We start from the raw sequence: 22,821 nt of genomic DNA, 5'->3' as shown, positions 1-22,821 counted from the left end.
TTATTGTTTAATATGAGAGCCTGAAGAGTAAATAAAAAAACATGGTAGACATGTTCTCAGTTCTGAGGGACTGGGTATGTGTGATGCTTCTCGAAATTCAGTCCGACAAAATAAATGATTCAAACTCATTCCTTACAGGCCTTTTGGCATATATGTATGTGTGTGTAAGTGTGGTGAGAGAGAGAGAGAGAGAGAGAGAGAGAGAGAGAGAGAGATATGACTTCAAACAGTGGCCTTTCTGAGGACAAACACAGCAGACAGTTTCCAGTCACTGCCCACAGCAAACTTTTAACAGATTTTCTCTCTCACTCACACACACACAAAACACCTCCATACAGTAAGTTGCAAAAGTCAAGACCACCCAGTGTTAATTTAGCTTCCATTTAAGAGCCCCTAAGTACAAGTTACTTCCTTTTAGACATTCTGAGAAAGAAAAAAAAATAAAGATTCAAAAATCCACGATAAGATACATTAAAAAGTTTTCCAAAACTTTCTGAAACTTTTAGAAAATACAGTGGGGAGAAAGAGAGACTCCTAAAAACAACTTTCTAATATCTGGTAGGCCATCACAATAGCCACCAATGAATCAGAGATCAGAGAATGGCTATTAACTCTTAGTTCAATTGAGAAAAAAAAGTAAGACTATACCCTGGTAATATAGAAAATAAAAAAAATGAAATAATAAAAACGTACATAAAATAAAACAAGCAAAAATAACTGATTTTTCTGGTGCCCTTGTTGATGGTGAGAAACAGAAAATGAAACCAACTTCCAAGCCTGAACTTGGAAGATGTGCAGAAAAATACTGTTGCTTTATTTGAAAACACAAAAGCAAGTCTCCTTAACAATGGAAGCCGCTATGTGAAGGAAGAAAGTGGTCACCGCACATACTTCAGCAAAAATATTTAGATGTTGAGGATGCTGTGTTTATTTCGGTTAAACACATGTTTTCTGCTTTTTCCCTGATGCCGAAAAACAACCTCGGTCACTAAAATATGCCGTTAACTCACTCACCGTTTATAAAAGCGCACCATTATGCTCGAGTACCGATTTACACAGTACAGATTTGTTGAGTATTCATTTAAAATAAATTAGCATCGCTTGAGTTACTGCGCAGCTGATGCGACAGAATCAGAAGGGCGTCTAGCAGATAACCTATGGATTGCAAAAAGGATAAGAAGGAGAGAATGAGAGAGAGAGAGAGAAATGACTGAGGCACTCATTAGTATGTCCTTCAGGTGGGCAGCTTGAGAGAGGTCAAGAACCTCTTCCTCCCCTCTTTTCCCTTTTTCTTTCTCCTCTAAAACTATCAAGCCTCTCAGAGTAAGAGCACAGACATGGTGTCAGTTCTTTCCCATCCACACAGACACATTCATTAAGCAAAAACTGATCCTAGGTCAGCATTCTCCTTCAGAAAGCTTCTCTTGTTGTCGCTTTTGGTGGTGAATCAATTGGAGAGGGCATTAACAGTGCTCGAGCTGATGATATTCACTGCTGCTTTGTTTTCACAAGAGGGCTTAGGTGAGGCCTGTGGCAATCAGAAAGCAGGTGAAAAATCAAGATGGAGGTGAAGAGAGGGGACATATTTGTGTGTGATGGACCATGTGCCTATGGACCACTCCACTGGGGCTGCACAATCAAGTGTCATAATTCGCGATGCATTACTGCTAGATATTAACAAAATAATGCCTGTATCTTATCAAGAACTGGGGTTTTCTGTTTCTCTAAGGAGCCATCTACATATGCCAAGAGTCTCACCTTTACACCCACTGTCTAGCTGATGAGACTAGGATTAACTTGAACTACTCACTCTTCACCTGCCTCACCTTACACTCTATTAACACAGTTCATAACTCACACATACCATGACACTACAGACGACTGTACACTCATAACGCCACAATTCTTAATTTATCCTGCTCTTTGTTTTTAAACGGTTGTTTGTCTCTTCTTTTACTCTGGTGTTGACTAGGGAGGTATTACACAGAGCAGGATTTCTCAGTTTAGCTGGATAACTTAAGACAAAATGCAAGCATGTACAATGGGAACAGAGATGTGGGAGATTCCTATTGGATAGTCCTCAACATGGGGTCACCAATTTGGTTGGCTAACAGAGAACCCTGCTTTGTGGAACAACCCCCGGATGTGGAAGATAGGTTCCCACTTGGTTTCTTGGATCTCAAGGTTTCGTCCACAGGTTCTTGCAGACATTTTCCTTGCCAATGTTGCCAATAAAAATCAATTTCATGTGAACTGATATTACCAGGTTTGCCCGGTCAAAACAGTAAACATAAAGCCCTTGTCTTCTGACAACTGACGAGGCTGATAATTTTGATACGTTACCAATAAATGCATCTTGGATGTGTGCATCATTACCATGCAGTGTGTGCTTGGTTGCTCCGGCTGCAAGCAAAACATCAGTGTGAAACATCTGATTACTTAGTTAAGATATCCGTTTCAGACTAATATAAATTTTTGCTGGTTCTGTCAAGGTAATTTACCTATGATTTACCATCAAAGTCATAACAATTTTGTGCAAAAATGTATAAAAATCACATACACACATAGTCACACTGCCTCTTGTCATTGCCTCATTGCCTTTCTTTAACTGGCTCTTTTTGTCCTCACTGCTCTGTTGTGTGCGTGTGTGTGTGTGTGTGTGTGTGTGTGTAGCGGTGGGATATCCCACTCTTCAGTCCGTTCCAGTCCAGAGCCGTACTTCAGGACTGTCCTTCTGCAAAATTATCCTCTCTTCCTCTGCCCCCCCCTCCTTCTTCTCCTCTTTTCTCGGCACTCCATCTTCATCCTGCGCTTTCTCTCCCGGGTCTCCCTCTGTACTTCATGCGCAATCTTTCATTCAGCCAACATCCCCCCCGCCTTAATTTCCCCCATTTTCCCCCTCAAAAAGACCAATCACTTATCTGCCCCCCCACCCCCCTTTTCCCCTCCTTTCCTCCCTCCCTCGCTCCCTCATTCGCTCTTCCAGTTGGATTCAAGGAACTGCACCTGCACAGGCTGCCTCGTGTTGGCTCTGTTGCCCTAGCAACTGCTACACTGGCCTTTGCTGGTGCAAACCATTAGGTTTTACTAGTGCTGTGGCCATGCACACAACCACACACAATAACACAAACACTGCCCCCACACAAACCTTCCTACAAGGGTTTCCGGGCAGAATACGTCAGTCCTATTATGGGTGGGCAATTCACCAATATTCATCATTATTATCATGATAGTAGTCATACCTTGGTACAGTTTTGCAACTTTGTGTTTATAGCTCTTTTGTTTTATAGGTGGCATTACTGAGTGACTTTCAGTGGCTGCAAGTTTCCTCTCCAACCGTTGTCATCTCAACATTGATACTACTACTCACATCTTGTTGTGAGAGAAACTGCTGCTTACAATTTTGTTTTTTTAACTGCACTCAGCTGTTGTTTGAATATCAGTATATAAATATCTAATTTATATCCAGGCATATATGGTCTCACCAAACCTAATGCAAGTCACATAGTTTCAAAAGTTACAAACCAGCTCCCTCGAACTGCTTTTCTAGGTTCATGAGGCGTATGAAGTAATTAATCAACCAAAGACCTGTTATCAGCGGATGAATAAAATATCGGGTTCTGTGCGACATGCCCTCTTCGTGTCTCTCTCCAGCTCTGAGTGTTTCCTGATCTGAATTTCATCAGCAGACTTGTTTATTCCGCAAGCTGTTTTAGTCAAACACAGAACCGTTATGCACACACGTAAAATAAATAAATAAATAACAGTCAGATGGTGGGCCCTGCTGCCACCGCACCGAGCATGTGCTCTTCTGACTTAGTGTGAGCAATGAGCGAGAGACCGAGAGAAGAAACAGAAGAAGACAGGATTCAGAGAGATAGACATGTGTAAGAGAGCATGAGAAGATGAGTAAGGCTTTAAATAGAATGAAGTACAAAGCTGTAAAGTAAACATGCATCTCATTTGCTTTGTCCATTTTAAAGATGATATCAGTGTGTAATATAATGTCAGAAACCACATATGCAAGTCTATTTATGATTACCTATTTTAGGGACTTATTGTTACACTTGATGTGAGTGTGAAGCTAGCGCTGTGGAAACTACATTAACAGCACTCTTGTTTTATAAGCCTGTGTTACTTATTAGATATAGTAGATTCTTTGCTCCAGTGCACAACCAAAGAAGCATATTACAGAATATAATAGATAACATTACTGTGTGTTACAAGAGATGGGGGAAAAAAACCAATATAAATCCTGGAGATGAAATGGGGCATATGAAATTAAAGCAACTTAAACATCTACAGTTAATATAGAATGGGGTAAATACAGACACTGATTAAGGGGGAAAAATGCATAACTCAAAATAATATAGACTTATAAAACAGTGAAGCATTAACACTGAATTTTATGCAAATGAGTCTGAATGGCATAGTGGGTTTCACCAAGCCAGCAGGAGTGGAGTAGTCTTAATCATAAATGGCAAACATTTATGCTGCATTTGACTAGAGGTCATAACACAGAATTTCCAACTTGTACCTAGATTAATTGAAATAAAAAAAAAAATTCCTCACTGGTAATTTTTCTACACTCTTACAGTTATGATGTCAAATCAACATGGCTGCTTGCGCAGTCAAACTTATAAAGCACTGCATCACTAATTTAAATGAGATAAATAGATGTAACCAGATCAGTAAACAATCAGAGAGAGGCTGGTTAAACCTAAAACAATGACCGTAAAGTTCATTGTTTTGAGAAGATAAATGCATCATGGAGGTTTCATTGCTACAATGTTTACAGGCTTGTTTTTAACGCTCAAAATAACATCTGTAATGAAGGCGTACAAATTGTGTCCCACTTTGTAGTTTCTTGGTGCGGAGGTCAAAAGGACATTAATCTGAGCTCTAACTCAGTTTACGAATGCAGATTGAAATTTGAGGTCAACAACAGGTTTCTTTCACTGCACTAAACCAATTACACTGGTGATTTATCAATAACATATCCGCTTTCACAGAGAACTGTTGAAAAGACTCAATCAGATGTAGTAAACATGATTTAGAGTGGAAAGGGAAATTTTAAAACATTAAAACCTGTGTATGATTCATTTTGTATCAAAATTATGGTTGTACGTTAGTCATATTATAAAAGCCTCTGTGCAAACCAGTAAACAGCTCATTAGATTGTTTACTGCCCTAGATGTTTTCAATCATTTCCTTAAGAGAAACAACACCAAAGCACCCACCAGTAGCGGAAAGATTGAACACTATGGAACGTGCTGAGATAAAATGGACGCATAGCACAACAGCTACATCGAAGGCTCTGATTGACCCAGTATTACGACAAAGAGAAGGGTGGGTGTCAAAGCATGACCGGTTTACCTGTTTGAATTTGTGTGCATCTGTGTGTTTATGCTTGTGGCTGTTTGTGTTTGTGTGTGTTATACGTCAGTAGCATGAATAGTGTGAATTACACTTTAATACAGCACATCCTCCTCCTGCATATCTGCTTGGCTCGGGATGTTATATGTTAGCCAGGCACAGCACAAAAATAGACATTTCTGAATCAATTCCTCCCTCTGCAGTGAGGATAAGGCAGCATGTAGGCTACAGTACCAGAACACACACACACACACACACACACGAACACACACATACACATACAGCCTTTTCAGCCTATAGCAGGTGGGTGGTGTTGGTTCGTTATTAGTCACCCTAGTCTGATAAACAGTCAGTGCTTGACAGACATTCAAAATGAAAGTCTGAATAGAGTTCAGGCTCCGAGAGTGGGTGGAGAGAAGAGAGTGAGAGAGAGAGAGAGAGAGAGAGAGAGAGAGAGAGAGAGAGAGAAAGAGAGAATGAAAAAGGATAAAAAAAAAATAGGCCACTGAGAGAAGGAAGCACGGAGCTAAAGTCTTGCTCTGACTTCATAGTCGTGAGTTAACACCTCCAAGAGCAACCAATCTAAAGGAATTAGGAGGACCACTTGGGAGAGCTGAATGACTCACACATGGTTCATTGTGCTAGAGCTATGAAAACAATTCCATTAAAAACACCATCTTTCTTTACCCTCAATGAACTTAATAAAATATCTTGTGAAGTTATGTTGTGTCTCCACGCTAGCCACATAATAAACTGACAACTGAAAGAGCATGCCCTTAAGAGCATAATATCCTCATTGTGTCCAAGTAATCTCTTTCTATAACTATTATATTGAGGAGGGGGGCGGGGCAAATCACAAACGCGCCTTACAACAAATTCTCAGAATACAAAGTTCTCAAATTTTAAAGTGTGCAAATATAAGTTGTCATAAGAGACCTTAAATAGTGAACGATGAACGATGATCTACATTATAAGAAAGTCAAGAGAAATTTAAGAAGCTTTTAAAGAATGCAAAATAAACATTGGAAAAAATGTTTAAAAAATTATAACAAATTTCATCTCTGCTATACGTGTACATATTAATTAATGATAGTTTAGGCAGCATTAAGCAGTACTCAATGGTTAAGCCATGTTGAAATTAAGCATTACCTAATAACAGCTATCATAACATTATTTTAGATTTCGTAAGAAGTTAAAAAATTAATTCTATTATATTATAATAAAAATGAGTATGTTACATCATTGCTGTCATTTGTTTTTTGACTAAGACCATACTTAACCATATATTAAGGCCTTGTAGTAATAATTCTAATAGTAATAATATTATAAGTACCACTTAGTGAAATCTGTTACCGAAATCTCTGACTCTAATAAGAACTAACAGTCACTCTGGAAACCTCAGTTTGATGTTCACGCTGTGACCTTAGCCCAGTGGCTTTCGGGGAAATCACAGTTCTGAGGTAAGCAACCTTGCTGCTCATGGTCAATTAATGCAGCCCAAAGCCCACTTTTGCAAAGCTCTTCTAATGACGGTCAAGCTCATATTGGTTAAACAAAGACCCTCGCTGTACAACGGAGAAGCCAAATGTGCTGAATTCTCCCTCCTTAGCAATAAAAAACACACTTTTTGCAGCAGAGTAGTTAAATTTACAGCTTAATTACTGGAAACAGTGACTGCCTTCCAATGTACAAAATACAAAAAGGAGAGAGAAGTCTGTAATTATTTCACATTTTGGGCAGCCATTTTCCTCCTTTTGTTTCAAGGGGGATTTTGGTGGAAATGGTCCAAGTGGGCTCAACTGTGCATGTCACTCATGACAAAAAGGAAAAGCTGAAAATGTTCTTCTTCTACATTAATCCTACAATCCCCAGAGAAAAAGAGAGAGAGAGGAGATAGAGAGAGAGAGAGAGAGAGAGAGAGAGAGAGAGAATGAGTGAGTGAGACACACACACGTGAAAGTGAAAGTTTTTTGTTAAGTTTGCAGCAAGTTAAACATACAGGGCTGAACCTGTTGCAATACATCTGTTGTAGTTACTGTTGCTAAAACGGTGGGTAATTCCAGCCCTCGGGGAGGGAGGGAGAGGGAGAGAGAGAGAGAGAGAGAGAGAGAGATTCCCTTCATACAAACTGCTGGCTTCACACTCTAATTGTAAGGTACAGTGCAGAAATACTGGTTTGGCGTCATAAGCATGACACGACATGTAAAAAAATCCCTCCATCCCTGAGTAATCTGAACTTTATCTCTCTCCCCTTCCTCACTCAAGACCAGCACAGCCCTTCACTCTACTCCACAATTACTCCTATGGGCTCTGCAAATTAACACAGAAATGCCATTGAACAGCAAAACAACAATAGCCAGGGTTGCTTATCACCACTGTCTTAATAAAAATAAAAACATGTTCCTATAGGGGCACCCTGGCCAAACTAACATACAGACAAATAACAAAAAACACTGCTTTGTCTGTGCTTGTCTAAATCTATGCTGATAAATTAATACAATGAGATTTCCCTAGTTTACAGAAAACTCCTTTGCTGATCTTGGTAGCACAAACATTTGGGCTGATATTCAAGCTGTATATAAATGAAAAAAATGAGGAAGTAAAAGATGATGTATGCAATCATAAGTAGTCACAATTTCTTCATCACACTGTGGGGAGGGTGTATTCTGAACATCATTATAATTATGTATTTTTGTAATATATGCGGATAATGAGTTTGAATGTGTGAGTGTGTATTGCCCTGCGAAGGACTGGCACTCCCACCAGGGTGTGCTCCCGCCTTGTACCCAGTGATTCCGGGTAAGCTTTGGACCCACCATGACCCTGAATTGGATAAGCAGTTACAGACAATGAATGAATGAAGTAATTAATTAAATTATACTTCTGAAGCTGAATACATTGCAACCGATGCTAGTTTAAGGTAGAACTTCAATCTGGACCAGGTTTCAAGGTCTCGGAGGGAGATCGGTGGTTTGCTCAATGAAGGTGTTGGGAAAGAGACGTAAAACGCGATATTGTTGGTTTATTATTTACCCTGCCTGCTGGAATTTTAAAACAATAAATTTTATGACGGCTATTTTGATTTCTTGCAGACTTTAAAGTGTCATTAATTCCTGAAAGGTCCAAAAAATTACACATACACTGTGAGAGAGAATGATTTAAAAATATTTAAACAACAAGAAAACATAACCTCACATTAACTGATCACAAAAGCAGTGCATATCACTGAAAAATCAATTTTGTGGTGGCATTCCTAGTGGATCTACACTGTCCAAACCACATGCAGCCATGAACCCATCTTTGTTACTTAGTGTCTATTCACCACAATAGAGGCCAAAGACTGTGGTGGACTATGCAGTGGATAAGTTACATTGTGACTCTGACCTCAGTTTATCCTCATTTGTGACCTTTGACCACCTCCCGGGGGATCGCTTGGGCTGTCAGAGGAGCAGGGTGGAACGGGTCACTAGAGGTCATGCTGAAAATGGCACAGATTCCAGAAGCCAAACAACGTGCCTGACATGTGACGGTACAAAGCAAGGTTTGCCTCAGTTTCCACCCCCAACGGGTATTGGTCCTCCTTAACAAATGGGAAGTGCTGATACACAAGGCCAAGTGTTTTCACTCTGTCTTCCAACATAAACAATATATTTCAGCAATGACTAAATGCAACACAGAGGATGTATTTAACAATAGCAAAGACAGATCATCACACCTTGGCGTGACACCAAACAGCTAGATTCAGTAGTACATATCATAATATCTACTAGTGATAATATCTGTATTACATTAGCACAAAATGCCTCTGATAAAACACTGTAACTGATTAAAAGGTTAAAATAAGAGCCCATGCACCCACAACGGTAAATGCATCAACAATGTGGGATGCACTCTAATTGTGTCCATACAAATTTTGTTTTATTTTTTTTAATTTTCAGCTTTTTGCCTGTTTTCGTTTAATAAATATGTGATAACTGAGCTGACAAGAGTACTGAATTATTCCCATTTCACAATCAGAAATGAAGGTATTGTTTAATCTCAAAACTGCTTGTATTTTATAATAAAAAAAGGTACGCATTTAAAGTAGGTCTTACTTCATCAGGCTACACAAAACCTTCATAGGCATTTCATCACAAAAAAAAAAAAAAAAAAAATCTATAAAGCTAATTCCAAAAAGCATTATCTGTTTTATATATACAGTACTGTGCAAAAGCTTTAGCACATGCAAAAATGTAGAAAAGTAAAGATCTATTACTTGAAAGAAAAAGACAACAATGTGCAGTAATCATTAATAAACAAAAGAAAGTAAGTATTATATGTGACAACCATTTGCTTTTTTTTTCTTAAACATTAGTCCTAGGTACACTTTATACAGTTTTAAAAAGAAATTAGATGGTTGTTTTACTGAGTGTTTTGGAGAATCTGCCACAGTTCTTTTAAGATGTTGGATTTTCAAATTGCTAATTTTTTTTGTAACATTATTATTGGTAAAGTAAATCTAAAACGTTTTGTACTTACTAAATAATGCAGAATTCATAAAATAAATATCTATAACAGAATCTGTACTGGGGTGGGACGGTGGTGCAGCAGTGTCGTAGTCACACAGCTCCAGGGACCTGGAGGTTATGGGTTCGATAATAAGGAGTGTATGTGTCAGTACATGATATCATTTATTTTATAAGTTTTACAACATCTTTGTGCATGAATAATTATAATTAATATTTAAAACATTTTCCCACACTTTCGTCCATTTTATGTTCATTTTCACATTGTAAAAAAATATCTATTAAAATAAAAAAGTACATATATATTAATGTATTAATAAAAAACACCTTTCCTTTATTCACAGTCAACAACACCAAAAACCACCATCTTTTAAATGGATTAAAACAAAACTCATATATTTTGGACGCAATATTATCCCCATGAACACAAGAAAACAATTCACATGCTTTTGCGGAGATTTTCATTCATGAATGTACTTGAATTAAATGGCAATTGGCATTTTTCATACTATAGTAACAGATACCATAAAATAACAAAAGTGAGAGAGAATGTGTGAATTTTGAAATACAATTATAAGTTACATTTGTACACCGACTAAATTCATAGGTTTAGATCCAGTGTAACAAACAGTAAAGGTCAGTTGGTGAAATCATCCTGGTTTTCTTAAAGGTTATAAATATCTTCAAATGAGCCCAAACTGCCTCATGGTCAAAATTGAGTATTGAAACCGAACCTAATTGTTTAAAGAGGCAAACAAAGGCCGCTTTACTGTAAATGCTGATTTTTTTTCAATCCTTGTGATTTGTACAGTTTCAACACATCTGACTTGACACGGCAGCTGTATAATAAGCTCTTAGGGAGTATTAATTGAGTGTGTTAGAGCAGGAAACACAGTAAAACATGCAGTCAAGGGACTCTCTGGGACTAGGATTGGGAAACCCTGCTGCAAAAATAATTAAATGCTGTTGCTGTGTACTGAGTCTACACAGATAATGTACAAGGCCTGACCCCGACCTAAGGACAAGTCTGACTGCATTAGGTAAATCCTGTCTACTAATGGTGCAATTTCATCTGCATGCTGATTTAGAATCCAAGGAACAGCAGTGTTGCCGGTCAAAAGTCAAAAAGTTTGGGAAGAGTTCTAAATAGTTGTGAACAGTGAGAAAAAGAGAGAGAAAAAAAAATACATAATGTTTTTAAAGCATAAAATGTTTTTTTTTTTTTTATTTGTTTTGTTTTAATCATTTCCAAACTAAAAAAAAACTCAAATTAATTCAGTTATTTTCTGTAACTGCTTATTGAGGGTCACGGTGGGTCCACAAATATATTAAATCCTTGCATACTTACAAACAAGCTCATGTATTAAAGCATGCTGAAAGCCAAATGCCCCTTACAATCATGCAGTGAGTTTAATACTCTCGACTGCAAAATGCCAAGTTTCATATTACACGCCACCTGTGGGAAAACACAGATTGTGTGTGAGTATTTAGAAGGTAAGATAGCAAAGGAGGTGCTCCACAGCCTAGTGATCTTGTGAGGTCAGTGAACAAGCCCAGAAGCTGATCATTAACAGGCTGTCGTGTCACCAGGTCATGAGTGCAACTTGGGTAAAAATATTTAACCTTGAAGCCTTGGGACAGGAGAGCCCTGGATTATGACACTCTTTTACTGAATTATAGTGCAATCTGACTGACTTTTATGAAGGTATTTTGAACAGCCTAAAATCACTGTATTATTAAAAGATTATAATTAAAACAAAAAATACAACGATGTGTAACGAGATCACAATGTGTATTCCAATATAAATACCTTCCCGTTTTAAAATTCCATATTTATAAATAAGACTTACTTTTAATCAATTATTAACTGTGCTGCTCTTTTGCGCTGCCTTCACACTAGGAAGGAACTAGTCTTTTAGGTGGCCTCAAGTTTGCCTCTTGTGGGTGTGTTCGAGGCTGCTTGTGTTGTCATGTAGGGGTGTACAGGTCCAGCTTCTGACAAGAAAATGTAACAACCACAATAAACACTATAATTGTTTCGCTATGTTTCACCAGAAACACCAACAACTACTTTTCTTCCAACCATTTTCCATGTTTTCTCAAACTGCCACTGTATATGTGCAAAGATTTACCACCACACTGCTGAGAAAAGGAACAAAATTTTGGTTGAAAATGCCAAAAAAATGTAAATAGTGGCTACAATTCACATTCTCCCATAGGAACTGACTGGTTGGAAGTTTGTCTGTCACCTGCTAGTGTGACAGAAATCTCTGCATTTAAACTTACAGTCCACCAACAATAAGCCAAAACCTTAGGTGGGTGACACCAACTAGTGGACTACTGTCCAGACACAGAACCAGCAAAGTACTGCAGCAGGCAAACCAAATTACCTGAAAACATTTGATGGCAAAGTCAACCAACATCCAAAATTATGTTTGTAATTCTGTACCTGCAGGCTCATATTTAGTCCAATTCAGTCCAATCACTTCAAAGTCAAAAGCCACTCATCTGTCCCATATTTTTACAGCTTTATTTCCCGGTTCTAGTCTCCAAAATGAACTGAAACTGTGGTGTATAAAAGGGCAAGACTTAAAAAACATTCTTTTCTTCCTGTTTCAAAACTGCTGAAAAATGATGTTTCATCTTCTCAAAACATGTGGCACTAGTCAAAAAAGTGGAAACAAAGTGTCAAAACCAAAGTGAAACAAAACCTAGCCAAAAAAGTACAAACAACAAAAGGCTATTTCTCTTTTCCGACTATACAGCGAAGGTTATTTTATATAATCATATAGCACCCTAAAACACACGGGTTAGTCTAAACTGTCTTAATTAAGACCTGGATGAGGTTTGAGTTGAGAGACGTTTGTGGGCAGGTATTTCCAAAGTGTATGTGGGTGACTATTGACTCTCAGTGTTTATTAGAAACGTAAGTCTCAACAAAAACCCAACTATAGTTACTTTATTACATACAATATTTTTATGCATCTTATTTGATTAACTGCCAAGCCTGATCATTAAACTCATGTAAAATGAATCATTATTGCTGTTTACTTAAGTTAGCTGAATTAGCCTGAAGACCCCCCAGCAAAGACATATATTGCAAGCGTGACTTCCAGTTGAAATGAATAATAAAGCTGATAAAATGTTCATTAATAGTGCAAGAGATTCTTGATAAATGCAACTAAGCTTACTGTGACATAATTTATCTTTATTATTATTATTGTGATTTTAGATCATCCAATAGAGAGCCTTAGAATTCTAATGTCTGACCTCCTCTGTATCTCTGCAGAACACTGTCTGCGCTCTGTAAATGGACATTTCATACCTCAGGTGTAACTTACGCCATGCTACCTCCACAATGTGCAGTTCCTAAAGATCTGCAGCGCTAAATCATCTGAATCTCAGGCTAAAACTGTCTCGAGCTCTGCGAGCTAAACTAATTTTGGAACTTAACAGCTTTGAGAGGCACCAAGTCAGAATTTTCCAGTGATCCGTTTTCCAACATTTACACCTTCTGTCCTTTTTCAAGCTGCATTTAATAGTGGAAAACTACTCCTAGGCTACAGTAGGAGCTTTCGCAGGCTTTTGGGAGGCCGAATTCTTCCATGATCTTGAAAGTCAGGCTAAAAATACCCCCACAGAGCAGGGAATGGGGCTATACTCCGACACACTTTAAAGACATCAATTAGTAAGACAAAAAAACTCTAGTTGAAAGCCTCTGAGGGAGCTGCTGTGTAGTCCATGATCAAAGTTTAGACTCAGTCATTCCAACATTTCTGCATTACGATGTTGCCTCAGACTTGTTCAAAGCACTTGGTTGTTTTAAAAACTTGTTGGAGATATAAAGCCCCATGATGCATGGACTGCTGTCTCTTCAAGCAATGTCTTTTGTGAATAACCAGTTGGCCAGAGTTTGGAACAGCTGCTCTTTTTGTAAAGTCGGTTTAGTGTTTGAACTAATGGGTTTGTGTGATATAATAGAGCAATACTAATGAAATAAAAATTGTTTTACTGACAAATGGACTATCGGCATTCAAATATTATTAGGAACAAGAAAGAATTAAATATACTATTCACCTACTATTATACAATACCTGACACACAAAACTGTTCAATTATTTGAGCAAACTTTCAGGTCATGTTTTATAATAAAGACCTCTGATGTGATTGTGCCTATTTTTTGCTATTTTAGTTTTATATTGTGACCTCATTCATTTTAGAAACAGTAAGACCAAGTTAATATGTCAAAATTTAATTATGTTGCTTATAGCTTCCTGAGTTCCTGTGAATCTGAACAAGATTACGGACATTAAAATTGGTATTAATACACCAGTAGTGTATTTACATTTGTATTTGCAACAGAAACAACAGTTGTGACGTGGTGGTAAGAAAGCCCTGAAAGCTGCTCTGAGTGCTCAGCGACCAGATGTTTGACAAAAGTAAACACAAATGCCTGGCAGGGGGCGGGAGTTCCTTACTTCCTGTCTGCCCGCAAACTGTGTCACAACAACATTCCCGCTCAGCTCTGCAGGCAAAATTCACATACACAAAGTCACACACATGCAAATACATACACACAGACACATGTATACATACACGCTGATGCACACACATTCACACATACATACTCGTACACAAACACAGACAGACACTCACAAACAGCAGGTTGGTAGAACAATAACAGCTTTATGGTTTAAAGCAGTGAGGCAGGATTACAGCCGGTACAGGAAGGGCGTGTGCTGTTACTGACCAAATGACTAAGGGAGGTCCCCTCTGTATCCATGACATCAGAATGCTACACAAACTCAACAACACACGGAGAACTCAGCAATCCTCTCTGCTCTCTTCATCACCATCATCATTACCCTTATTATAGTTTTTATTATTACTACTGATATGATTGATAATACTATTGAAGTTTTTTTGTTGTTGTTTTTTTTTTTTTGTGTGTGTGTGTGTGTGTGTGTGTGTGTGTGTGTGTGTCACCTAAACTAATTTCACTCTCAGGGCCACACAATAGAATTCCAAGTACAATAACACCTGTATTACATTCTTTAGAGCCTAGTAACAGGCAAAAACACACCATAAACAGCCTGAAGTCCTTCATGTGTCCTTCAAGTGAATGTGTAGAAATCACAGTCACAATCACAGTAAACAGTTAAAGCCAGTTATTGATTTCCCTTTGAAATATGTTTATTTTTTTATTATTTCCACAATTTAATTTTTTCCCCACACATAAATACAAAATCAACATCATTAACAATGTCGATAAAAAGAATAACAGCACCAACAACAATCATAATAATAATAACAGCGGCAACAACAACACAGTAATCACCACATTAATGCGCTGGCAGCTGAAAGCAATCAAATCCCCAAAAAGCACCACTTCCAGTATTTTGTGTAAAGCCTTCCTAGAAAGTAGAGTTTGTGACGTGGTAATCGCTGAGCTAGAAGTGCTACCACAGCTCCAGCGTTCCAGAGCTTCCAAGGGCAAGGAGGCTGGAGACTGACTGTGGCTAAATGGGGACAGACTCCTAGTTAATAAACTTTATACTCAAAAACTAGAATAAACAGACGTACATAAGCTATTGGACCTGAAAATTCATGAAAGACACATTGGGACTTACCCTTTTATTCTCCCTTGGGTTTTGTTTTTTTTTTCTTCTTACTAGTTTTTAGTGTTTCATTTGCACTACTTTTTTGTACTTCCTACTCAGGACTTGAATTAAATGTAACATATCTGACCACAAAAGTAAGATTCAGACATTTGTTGTAATTGTAAATTTACCCTTTCATCTTTCGTTTACTCTTTTGTTAATTATGCAATTTTACTTGTAATTTCTGTAATTCTATATTCTTAAGGTATTTGTACTGTCTGCTGTGTTTGTAATGGCACTATGATTTATTTCTGTTATTAATTTTAATTTGACAGTACTATATTTTATTATTTTCAATTATCTTTTTACATATTTTTATATTGTAGAGCACCCTGCATGACTTTGATACACAAAAATGTGCTAAATAAAGAATACTTGTCTTGCCTCCACTTCTTTTATTTATGCATTATCAAATATTTTAATATAATATTTAAATATTTAAACCCTTTGAAGGCTTTTACTCATTTCAAGTTTATCCAAAATATGATATTTAAAGTAAAACTGAAAAACGCATTCAAAATAAAGTGGGATTCAATGGTACTGTGGAAACAGAGAACCTAAGAAAGGCTCACTCCTAAACTTAAAGAGTGGCAACAGGCCGATTGCATAAGTGTTAGGAGAGGGCGCTGCAAAGGAAATCGTCAGAATTCCGGAGGAATGCCACTCAGTGCAGCAGAATGTGGACGTGTGACGGCACGCACACACACTTTACCCGTCCGACCCGTTCTGCTCTTGGCACAGATGTGTGTTGTGAGAAGAGAGAGAAGACGAGAGGAGGATGTTCAAAGAGGTTAAAAGGCAGTAGCGCACACACGTGTTCCACAAGTCTTGAGCTGAGTGCAGTGAGTCACCTCAATCAGACTGAAGTAGAAACATAACAGCACTCTTTAGTGGCCCTATTCTACACTCTGGCTGAATGGAAAATATATCAGTGAATCACCATCAGTTTATGACCTGGAAACTAAAATTTTGTTGCCATTTTGGGCCTTTATTGATAATTTATTTTCTTAATTAATGTGCTGTTTCAGTCAGATTTCTCTATGACGGCTTTTACTGCTATGTAATGACTCCAGTGTGAAGAATGTGTTCTCAACAGGCAAGGCACAGTTATGAAACTAAATTATTTATGTTGTTTGTCCACCAGAGCTCAGAGCAATAAGTATGCGAGAGGTCTCTACTATAAACAAACGCCCCAAAAATCTGGGCTGCACTTTTTCTAAGTCTTAGCATCTTACATTCCTATTATATCAATTATAAGTGAGAAAGGTGTGTACAAGACAGACCACAAAATTACAAAAAGAAACATGAGGCTATGGCTTGAAGGCACATGGCCCTGGAACAAAAACTTGCAAGGACATTTGTCAATGTTTAACACTAGGGCAGAGTTTTTCCTTAAAGTTATGCAAATGCCTAGCACACACATTTTAACAACGCTGAATAACAGCTGCACACACTTGTGTTATGACTGGTGCATAATAGTTGAGTTAAATACCCAGTGTTGTACAATGGAATATTGTACATGCAGAAGAAAACCGAACCTCTGGAAGGTCACGCTTTGCAAAAGAGACACAGGGCAAATGTATCTGATGAACTATGGAGAATGTGCAAATGAAGGATGAATAGTGAAGTAGAGAGCACTGAACCCATGAACTTTCTTGAGCGCTGAACAAATGCCTCAGGCAGCGTTACATCCTCCCAAACATTCCAAAATGCTCTTCATAAACTAAGGAGTAACAATTTCAAAGTTTAAGCGGAAAAGCAAAATAGGATAGAATTTGCAAATGTTTTATGAATATTGACATAAAATATATTTTCATAGCACATGTGCTTTTAACATTTTACATTAGGTCTATGTGTGTCATATATGCCTTAAACTTAAACTAACATTTCCTAAAACACAAGAACATGAGGCATCTTGTTACCCCAGAGGTAAAGCACAGGGGGACACCTAATGGCCATGAAGTGAGCAGTGGGGGTGGAGTGAAAAAAAAAATGACTGTCATACCACTGTCTCCCATCCACTGAACCTCCTACTCCATACCTAACATCCTCCCAAACTTTCAGCTATTTTGACTTTATATGCCTCAGCCTAAGCTCAGTTGACACCACTTGTAGAGACTTCAGCACTTAGTTTCTTTTTTAAACAAAATCCAGAAAAGCGTTCATTCCATTCTGAAGGCGGACACTTCAGTGTCACAACCTGCTGACACTGCAGGTCAGAAAAGTGAGAGAGCTAGGGATAGGAATAAAGAGAGAAAGTGAGTGAAATGAAGCCTACCTTTCAGGTTTTTGGGGTTGTTCTGCTTGGTACGCGGCATTTTCCGTTTTTTTTCTACCCAGTCTGGCTCACTTAATGATGCATCATAAGGAAAGGACGCTGGCCGGAACACTGGTGTTCCGGGAACGGAGAGGCCAATTCCTAGTAAAAGGGAGAAAGAAAATCGCTAAATAAAAACACAAGGAAAAGATTATTTTTTTTAAGTGTAATCTCAATCAAATAGCTCGACCCAGGGACTGTGATTTACCACAAACTACAACTTTTAATGTGCATGAATTGGAAATTGTTTAGGATCACAAATCATTTCCTTATATACTGTGACGTATTTCAGACTGAAGTTAAAGAGGGTCATTGAAAGGGGTCATTTTGTCTAAATGATGGATAGTGGTGGTGAGATGGAGAAGTGAAACATGGTATTACTTCATATTATCTTCCCTCTCTCCACGGTATGTTGATGTAACCAAAACTCAGAAAACCACATGCAAAAGTCATTACTTTGTGACGGAAGATGAGAACATAATGAACTTTTAATGACTGTTATGTTATGATTGTGTTTAATATGACCAGAAATATGAACTAACCAAGTAAAACGATCTGTTCTGATTTCAAGTTGAGAAGTACATCCCAAGAATATTCTCACATGAAGTTGACTTCAAATAGTCAGAACTCAACCTGAACATGAGCACCATCACGCACAAATACTCTAAACCCTTAAACTAAGACTCCTTAAGGGAGCTGTTAGCCAGCATTAAATTTACCATTGCACAAAAGAGAAATGCTGCCTTAACAACATAGAACTGGACTGTAATCAAACTCACACAGATTCAGATGAATATTTCGGTTGTAGCACCGACCTACGTTTGTGCCCAATTTCTCACAGAGCCACCATAGAATAACATTGTTTAAATGTGTTTGATTACACTATTCCATGCACCATAAAATCAAGCATACAATTGATATTATGAGAAACTAGGGCTGGGCAATTAATCGATAATTAATCAAAATTGACGTTCAGAACTTCTAATCGACCTAAACATGTCTATATAAATTATATTGATTATTAATAAATCATTAATTCTTTTATGTCCCCACTGTGTGTTCATGTACTATCCCTTTAAAACCACAATACCAAGCTTTAGTCACATGATCTACCCCTGTCTGCCACATAGAAGCACCCTAAACGCAGAGGCCGACTGAGCAACTCGAGCAGCTCGTACCAAAGAAAAACACAGTGTCTGTGGTTTGGACGTGCTGTGTTTTGACTACAATTAAGATGACACTTAATAAAAAGAAGTCAAATTTAAATACTGAGAAAAAACAGTTCCAAAGCACAATCACACACCAAATATAAACAAGAGAGGAACAAGCTCCCAGCAACATTAGAGAAAAAATCCCAGTGTTTCATTACTGGAGCATATTTACAGTACAGGCCTCGTCACTTGAACTATGAGGGTCAAAAATACAAAAAACAAAATAATCGTTTATTAATCGTAATCGTGGTAAAATGTACAATTAATCATGATATTGGTTTGCCCAGCTCTATGAGAAACTAAAAGTTTGACTGATGTCAACAACATTGTTCTTTCTTTGATTGCAGTTTTGTATCTACATGTCAAAACGTTGTTATTATAATCATACACAAGATAAGATCCATTAGAGCTTCACATAGGGCCCACCCCACTCTCTTTCTACATGCAAAACATTTTTAAATGTTGTAATATTATATATTTATCTTACTGCCCAGTCTTAATGGTGTGTTAATCTGGTTTTCCAATGCCACTGACCATATGAGTTTTTCAAGTGCCTGCAACTTTCTTCTGTAACTTTCCTGCCACATTCTTTCTAATGTTCAATAAACCTCTCCACACTCTGAACCAAACTCAGTTTTCAGGCCTACTTTAATATAAATTCCTCTTTATCATCATGTTGAATCTGTATGGCCATGTGGTTTCACGCATTTATAAATCTTATTGTGGTTCACTCTGCATCACATTATACATTTAGTGACGTTCCACAAGCAAACTCTGATGGCATCATTCTACTTATGGCTAGACTTAGGACGCTCAGCAGCCGGTGGACTCTCTTGGTCATACACATGTTAAGTCTGCTTGTCTGCAATAAGTCTAAAGCAAACTCGATATAATGACTGAGCAAAAGTTCCACCTGAGCAACAAGTGATATTTTTTTTACTCTATGCTGCAACGAAACATCCAAAGTCATATGACCACCATGTCGATCTGCAGTGTACTGCAATCTGTTAGCATGACCTTATGCATCATATCAAAATTACAGAGTGCTTTCGTTTTAGGTGTACGATGCAGTCACATTTATACACTGATGTTAGCAATGACTAATAAACTTTGTTTGTTAACCATTTCAGTCCTAATATCAGGAAACATCTTTACTCCTTGTTGTTCCTGAGTGTGCTATGCGAATGTCACACTTGTGCCCATCACGTGTCTGCTTTGCTTTGATGAAAATTGACCCATGGTGACGAAGTGTACCAACAATACGCCCTTGTCTCTAAGAGCCCTGCAGGCTAGAGCCTGTGGCTGCTGGTGAGACTCACCTCGTGAAAAGGCTCGCTCACTGCATAACAAAGCATCAGAGCCATGCAAATCAGCAAGGGCAGTCCCATCAAGGGCGTCAGGCGCATGTGCTTCTAATGGCCTTTCTGCAACCGCAGATATGGAAGACCCACATTCTGGGGTCCTATGCAAATCACAGAAGTGAAAGAAAAAAAAGGCGGGGGAGCCTGTGCTAAAATGTTAACAAACCTCACCCTGTTTATTCCCCCCCCAAAAAAAAACCACAGCCTCTCTGGACACCTAAGCAGGGTTTGATTTAGCAGCGGTGTGATATATGAATGTAAATGAAACCAGCACATGTGTTTTAGGGTCAGGTGAAAAATATCTGATGTGCAATGGCTCTTACAACACGATTTTGTTTTTAATTTTTGGCCAGTATGAGTTCAACATTCAGCTGTGGTCTATTGTTGCAAGAAAAGAGAGAGAGAGAGAGAGAGAGAGAGAGAGACAGACAGACAGACAGTGAGTGGGGGGGCTGACTGGCAGCCCCTCATTGCCTCGCCCAAAAGATACTCTGCACCACGCAGCCTCCTTCTACAAATGCTTCGACTTAGAGATATTACATAATATTTTACTACGAGTGCATGAGGCTACGGCAATGACATCACCTCCTCCCAGCATCCAGAGGGGACGTGCGACTGCTGCTGCTGGGACTAGTAGGACCAAATGAGACATGTCATAGTATCACAGCTACACAAACAAGCACGCCCACTACGACCCTTTGCCAAACGAAATGACCCCTAAACAAGGGAAGAGGGTAGTCGGGCTACAGGCTACAACCTGACAGACAACGTCAATGTGGCGTGTCAACAAAACCAGCAAACAACAAGCGTGGACGAGAAAGGGCACAACAACATTTGTTTGGTTTGCGAGGGGCAGAGGACAGACCACTTGACTGAGAAACTATTTCCCACCACACGTAGCCCCATAATATCCCCACAGCACGTATAACATATTTAAGTTATAACCCAGGCGCGGCTATTTCGGATAGCATGCGTTAGCACGCGCTGCTGCTGCACGTGCCGTAGCCTCTGAAAGGCGGTAAAACGGTGTCGTTGAGTGGAGCGCAGAAGAACGCGGTGCTATATGCAGTCGACGATGGAGAGAGACTCTATAGCGGATAATTTCTCTAAAAGAAACCTGAACATGCAGCAGTGGAGCGGAGGGAGGAGCCGGGGAAAACCCCTGCGAGTCCTCCGCAACAGCTCCACCACAACACTTCCTCACAACGAAAAATGGCTTTTAAATCAGCGGCCAACACTGCGACAGAGTAACGTTACAGCACACGGTTTGTGTGAGAGAGAGACAGCGCTAACGGAGCCCACCTACCGTCAACAGCGTCTCTTCAGCAGCACTCAGCTCTGCAGCGGGCTTCATAAACATTACACACACACACACAGCGAGCACATTAAAATGCTGCAGACGTCTGCTCCAAAACAGAGGCGTTCCGGTGAGCTACAAAACACGGCCCGGCTCCGGGAAGGTCTCTGACTCTGAGCAGAACACCGGTCCAAATACTACCCTAAAACTCGTACTAACAACTTTTTAAACAGCGCCGAGCCCTGGAGCTAAGCGACTCGTTTGCTCCAGATCACGGTCACACAAACAGTCCACTGTAAACACCACAAAACAAACACCCGCCACACACACGAGTTCAGCACCAGCACCGAGACGAGCTCGGGGCGAACAGTCGTCCGTACTTACAGGCGCAGTCCTGAGGGTTGTGAACTGTCTACTTTCATACACCTTAACGGTCAGAGGGAAAGGTCTGGGCTCTGCTTTTTCTTTTTTTCTCTCTCTCACTTTCTATTGCAGGAAACCGACAGGCCCACTGACGTCAGCGGGGGTCCCGTCTCCGCCCACTAACCAAAGGAAAAGCGAGCAGGGAGGCTCGCGACACACGACAAAACACGATAGAGGAACCCGCGGTGTTTTTCCGGTTCCTCGTCGTTTAGACTCCGATTCATTAGCGATGAAAACCGAGGAGTCAGCGACAGAGCGGAACCGAGAAACAGTCCGCCGAGGTCGGGTTAGCCATATGTTTCAAGGCGTCGTTGCTCGCGGTACCCCCTCAGCGCCCCCGCCCCTCTGTGCACATAGTTTAGGACTGACGGTTTTCCCGGAGGTTCCTTGTTGTCAGGTCACGTTGTGCCCCTCAGCGCGAGCCTGGGCTTTCCCTCACACACCTCACCAAAAACACAATGGCGAAGCCCGGTCGCGGCCTTTTGACGCTCCAGAGTTGCGAGGGAAGTGTACACGGCGCGACGTGTGTCGATGTGAAACAATGAAGAGTGTGAGAAATGATACAAACACGAAGGAGTGGTTTTAACTAAGCGTTCTTAGCAGAGCCCATCTTTAGCGTCGAGCTCGTCGTTATCGTCGTAAATGAGGAATTTTAACGACAGAAATTCACC

The 22,821-nt window shown here is 39.3% G+C and overlaps 1 protein-coding gene across 4 annotated transcripts in view; it reads right to left on the bottom strand.

Annotated features, from left to right (window-relative positions):
* hivep1 (HIVEP zinc finger 1) overlaps positions 1-22,231 on the bottom strand; it is a 64,035-nt gene extending 41,804 nt beyond the window's left edge. For 3 of the 4 annotated variants that reach the window (XM_066673628.1, XM_066673630.1, XM_066673631.1), the window contains exons 1-2: positions 22,112-22,231; positions 17,820-17,960 (exon numbers count right to left, since the gene is read on the bottom strand). In XM_066673628.1, the coding sequence (XP_066529725.1) occupies positions 17,820-17,859 (40 nt within the window). In that variant the 5' untranslated portion in view covers positions 17,860-17,960; positions 22,112-22,231. Of the gene's footprint in view, positions 1-17,819; positions 17,961-21,736; positions 21,816-22,111 lie in introns of those variants that run through there. The other variant, XM_066673629.1, reaches the window with a different exon arrangement.
* Positions 22,232-22,821: the final 590 nt, after the last annotated feature.

The sequence above is a fragment of the Hoplias malabaricus genome, chromosome 6 (assembly GCF_029633855.1).
Source record: "Hoplias malabaricus isolate fHopMal1 chromosome 6, fHopMal1.hap1, whole genome shotgun sequence".
Taxonomy (NCBI): Eukaryota; Metazoa; Chordata; class Actinopteri; order Characiformes; family Erythrinidae; genus Hoplias; species Hoplias malabaricus.
This window is presented reverse-complemented; position numbering and strand designations above follow the sequence as displayed.